This window comes from Amphimedon queenslandica, unplaced genomic scaffold (genome assembly GCF_000090795.2).
Source record: "Amphimedon queenslandica unplaced genomic scaffold, v1.1 AMPQUscaffold_13177, whole genome shotgun sequence".
NCBI classification, from domain to species: domain Eukaryota; kingdom Metazoa; phylum Porifera; class Demospongiae; order Haplosclerida; family Niphatidae; genus Amphimedon; species Amphimedon queenslandica.
The window spans coordinates 8148-13227 of NW_003546587.1; the positions used below are offsets into that span (position 1 = coordinate 8148).

Sequence of the window (5080 nt, forward strand, 5' to 3'; positions counted from 1 at the left end):
TCCAGTATAGAAATGTTACAGTTTTTACTGTTGAGGTAACGAATGATAGGAAGGTTCTTAGAGAAAGCTGCAATAAGTAGTGGAGTACGTCCAAAAGAGTCAGTCATATCTAGAGATAATGGTGAATTGTCTATAATGTACTTGACTATACTCAATGATCCTTCTTCACAGGCTACATGAATTGGAGCCATTCCATTGTAATCTTTAATAGTGAGATCCAACTGATGCTCCTCCACTAGATGTTTGAGTATAGGAAGAGAATGACTTCTACATGATAAATGAAGAACTGTTGATCCATTTGAAGTTTTAGCTGATACGTCACACTGAGGAAGACTAGTGAGGTAAAGAACTATAGCAACATGTCCTTTTTGACATGCTTTGTGAATGAGCGTAGATTGAGTATCATCATAGGAATAGGTGGCATTAATATCAAAGAAATAATTGTTTAATAAATGCTCTAAACAATACAATTTGTTTTGCTGTGCAGCATGATAAGGTAATAAACCATTCTTAAATGAGACTACATCAATAAGATACTCTTGTTTGAGCCATTCTAGTATATGAACATGTCCATACAACACTGCAGCTGCTGGTGATGATGTTCTGCTAAAGATTCTAGGATTAAGGTTGTATTGTTTTATTAATAATTTAAAAGAAACAAAATTACCAGAGGCACATGCCCTTGTGACACAAGTTAACCCCCTCTTATCTTCAGTAGTGACATCACCACATTTCATTACATCAATTAGAAATGTCACTAGTTGTAATACACCACTTACACAGGCTAAATGAATTGGTAGAGCATCATTATCATTAGTAGAATGCATCAGACTAGTATACTGTGGATAATTATTAATAATAAATTTAATAAATAAAAAATGGCCATTAGCTGTAGAATAATGAAACACATTACTCTTGCTTGTTCCACCTACTCTATCCAAATCACATCCACACTCTTTTACTAAATACTGTAAGACATCGATAGCACCAACTTCAGCTGCAAAATGAACTAATTGCATACCGTCACCATCTTTAACTTGAGGATCTAGTTTATATTCAATAACTAATAATTTAATTAATGATAGTTTAGTACTAGCCACTGCTTGAAGTAATTCCAATGATGTGAGAGGCAACTGATAATTATTAATGAAGTATTTGACCAGCTTCATGTTACCACTCTCAGCACTATGAGTCAATGCATTCCATTTCTTATTATCTGTTATGTTAATGTCACTGTCTTGTACTTCTATGAGATATTGAGTGAGATCAACGTTACCATGATGACATGAATAATGAAGAGGTGTTCTACATTCATTACAGGTTATATTAATATCAATGTCAGTAGTATTAATAATATATTCTACTGCATTGATACTACCTGACATACAAGCTAATGCTAATGGTACTACACCTTTGTAGTCTGGCTGACTGGCATTCAAGCTATACTCAGATACAGTATAACTGCATAATGTAAGGCAGACCGACCTTCATAATCTAATGAACTTGTATTAATACCATACTCCTCTAATACTTTCACTAATACTATACTACCACTAGTACATGCTAAATGAACCATAGATCGACCAGTAGCAGTAACAGAATTTATATTAAAATTATCAATAATACTTGTCTTCTTGAGGAGTGTGGACAAAAGGCTCACTCTTTTATGTTGTTTAGTAACATTTATATTTAATGATATGTATTTAAGCCAGTCTTCTTTGTAATAGACATTAAATGTAGGCATTTGCATTAGTAAAGGTATATCACATGGTGCAGTGAGTTTATTATACACTTCTGTAATGCAGTATTTATCAACTAATCCACTGCATAAGTAATGAAGAGAAGAGCGACCACTATAATCAGCTTCTAGTAATACTTTATATCCAAAAATATTAACCATGTTCATAATGAAACCTGATGAAGCATACTGGCATGCTATGTGGAGTGGAGTTGCACCAAAACGATTTCTTTTTTGAAATAATTCACTTTTATAATTATCATAAAGATACTCTAGAAGCTCTACTTTATCATTCATAGCACAATAATGTACTATTCCACATCCTTTAAAATCTATGTCATCTTCTAAAAAAATACCAAACTGCTTAAGCTCATAAACTAATGCTACCTGTCCACTCTTACATGCTAATAATGATAAAGTGGATCCTTCTCTGTTGACCTGAGACACATTACACTTTTTCTTTAAAAACATAATCACGAGGTCAACATGACCACCCAGTGCTGAGTAAAGCAATCCTGTGTTGCCAGAGCTATCTGCTATGTCTGGATCAACGTGACATTCATTAACTAGATGCTGCACAATATTGAGATGGCCTCTATATGAGGCCATGTGTAAACTAATAACACTATCATCATCACCTTGTGAAGGATCGCAATGATAAACATCAATGAGGAGACAGAGGACATCAATGTGGCCCCCATATGAAGCAGCTAATGGTGGACTCCATCCATTTCTACCTCTTTCCTGAAGGCCAGTCTTATCAATCAATCGTTGTACTTCATCTTTTGATCCTCTCCAACATGCTTCATTCAATGGGGTGCTAGTATTCTCATACCAGAGAGGATCATAAATATCTACATAATATATCGCAAGTAAAGTTAGTAATAATAATAATTACCAATAGGAGAATCATGTAGCTTTTTTAATTCACTTTCTGGCAACTATAATTATAAGAGAATATAATTCGATTAATCAATCATGGTTATTTTTATCATACTTGCTTCATTTCACATTCATATTCATGACAAGTAATTTTTATGATTCCAATCTCAGTGACACTGTTGATTGGTTAATGGAAAGAGAACAGAATAAAGAAAATCAGAAATGGAATATTTTAATTCCATGCAGCCATCGTCAATGGTACAAAAATAGAATTTATATTCTGGAACTTCAAGTGCATCAGTGATCAGCTTATGAAAGAAATATAAATCATTTAATGTGTAGTCGTCTCTGGCAACCTTAGCAATCATTACTTTAGTGCCTGGAACATCAGAAAGACCAAACTCAATTGAGTCTGCAATTTGAATTGCTTTAGTATTGTTATTTTTAAAATAATCTTTTAATTTATCTCGATATGTAGACCACTTCCTCTGTAAATCACTCTCATCAGTAATAAAAGTATTCACTAGCTTGACGACAAGTTCAAAATTGAACCACGAAATGTATTTTTCTAATGCCTTAAACAACTGCTTCATTTGTTTAACATGGTCAAACTCTTTTTCAATTGATTCAATCATTTGCGTTTTACGAAAACGTGGACTGAGTAAAAGTGCAATATAATCTTGAATAAAATCGACAACTTCTGAGACATCAATGGAATAAAACGATTTTTTAGTAAAACGCATATTATCAAGGTAAACTTCTTGTAGATCTCCAATCATTCTTGTTAGGTTTTCAGGTGAATATTCAATTGACTTTTTCTTAACGTAAACAACTGAAGACTCAGATTGAGGTGAAGTAGGAACTGGTAGCTCAACAGTTGGAGTAGCTTCCGAAATAACAAATCGAAATGATTATATATCTATTATCATTATATTTACCTTTAGAAGATGACGTATGGACTGGTGATGTAGTAGCCTTTCCATTACTATTTATAGTAAGATTAATGGCATATTCTTTTGCTATTTTATCAGCTAGAGCTGGATCAGCTCCTCCACTATTACTTTTAATGGAGTTACACAGCATTCTTAATGTAGGGACACCATGACTCTTATAATCATAGTCCTTCTTTAACCAGCAATCAAATGCTTTCCGTAGGCAAGTTCTTGGCGGTTTGCCCTCTGCTTCAATCTCATCTATCTTATTAGAGCTGATTCCTAACAGAATACCAATAGAGTCCCAGCGTCCTGAAAGAACACTAGCTTTTTCCCATACCAATCGAAAATCAGTAATATCTATAATTATGTCATTAATAATACTAATAAAACAATTATTATGAATATAATCTCAGTACTCACCAAATTCTCTGTCGAAGGCTCTTTTCAGCTCCTCAGGTTTGGTTGACATTTCACTATAACCTATTAACTTTAGTCACACAAGCAGCCCTAGAAGAAGGCTCACCACTGAATTTTTATTTCCGGTTTATTTTTATCAATTTTTATGCTATAAAAACACTACAGTCAGGCGTGGTTAGTACAAGATGCAACCAAATCTACTCCTCCAGCAATCATGATGGCTGCAGCATCTTCTGTGATTAGTCTGTGCACCATTACAAGAAGAATATTTGTTTGTAGCTCAACAAGAGAGTAATATAACAATGAACTATCTGTTTTATGTCTTTAGCATACAAATAATACTAAAGATATTATTATCTGTTTTCAGCTGAATGTTTGACATATAACATTATCTTAGCATCAAATAGTTCAGTTCTTTTCTTTCTCTCAGCAGCATAATGACTCATGAGTTCTTCTAGACTAAGTACTGCTTCTGATAGTTCACCTTCTCCTCCTCCTCTTTCTTTATAATGTTGTATTAATGCAGTCTCTGTCTGATTTACTGCTTGTCCTTCCTCACAATGTACAGCTCTCTTGCTACCTATTGCAATGTATAAACCTATTATGTGAATTGTGTGTTTTATTAATAATGTAAAGGAGTACACTTATGCATACATGTGTATAATGTGACTGAGTCAGTGATGCTTGTATAGCATACAATAATGGCTGTCACTATGTGTACATAAATATGATGCATGTCCAGTACATGTACATACACTTACATTGGTAGTATAGTCTAGTATTCATCAACCAGTGACTGCATGTATAGTATCAGTAATTTCATATCTTGATGCATACGAGAAACACACATTAAGATATACCCTATATAAATAAAGGAATACAGACAATAATAAATGTAAAATGTGCTATTGTATTTTGTAATGATAATACATGTAGTCTAGTTTGCGCCTTTTGCTGCATTGGCTGCCTTGACCCCATCCCTTGTGCCATTACTGGCAATAAAGTACTCTTTATAATTATGATGCATCAATTTTCCTAAATTGATATTACTCTAAACTAGGGCTGGGCGATAGTAGGAACTAGATACAAAATCATTAAAATGAAAAAT

The 5080-nt window shown here is 33.6% G+C and overlaps 2 protein-coding genes and 1 long non-coding RNA gene across 3 annotated transcripts in view; all 3 read right to left on the bottom strand.

The window, feature by feature from the left end:
• The window catches only part of LOC105313922 (ankyrin-3-like), a 4689-nt gene extending 1945 nt beyond the window's left edge, over window positions 1-2744 (bottom strand). The window contains exons 1-4 of the mRNA XM_011407737.1: window positions 2736-2744; window positions 2637-2679; window positions 1455-2592; window positions 318-1305 (exon numbers count right to left, since the gene is read on the bottom strand). Coding sequence (XP_011406039.1) covers window positions 318-1305; window positions 1455-2592; window positions 2637-2679; window positions 2736-2744 — 2178 coding nt within the window. The remainder of the gene's footprint in view (window positions 1-317; window positions 1306-1454; window positions 2593-2636; window positions 2680-2735) is intronic.
• Window positions 2745-2787: 43 nt separating this feature from the next.
• LOC109584705 (uncharacterized) lies at window positions 2788-4081 on the bottom strand. Its single transcript, XM_020000537.1, has 3 exons — window positions 3976-4081; window positions 3559-3912; window positions 2788-3506 (listed from the first exon to the last, which is right to left on the bottom strand). The coding sequence occupies exons 1-3, from the start codon at window positions 4022-4024 to the stop codon at window positions 2788-2790; spliced, it is 1122 nt and encodes a 373-aa protein (XP_019856096.1). The 5' UTR covers window positions 4025-4081.
• A 145-nt stretch (window positions 4082-4226) lies between these two features.
• LOC109584714 (uncharacterized) lies at window positions 4227-5080 on the bottom strand. Its single transcript, XR_002186146.1, has 2 exons — window positions 4734-5080; window positions 4227-4552 (listed from the first exon to the last, which is right to left on the bottom strand). It is a non-coding gene; the product is annotated as an uncharacterized LOC109584714 (long non-coding RNA).

Excerpts from the sequence above, each read along its gene's own strand:
- LOC109584705 (XM_020000537.1), bottom strand. The coding sequence starts at position 4,024 with ATGTCAACCAAACCTGAGGAGCTGAAAAGAGCCTTCGACAGAGAATTT. Across the intron at positions 3,913-3,975 it reads AGCCTTCGACAGAGAATTTG|ATATTACTGATTTTCGATTG; the intron begins GTGAGTACTGAG and ends ACATAATTATAG. Across the intron at positions 3,507-3,558 it reads CCATACGTCATCTTCTAAAG|CTACTCCAACTGTTGAGCTA; the intron begins GTAAATATAATG and ends TTATTTCGGAAG.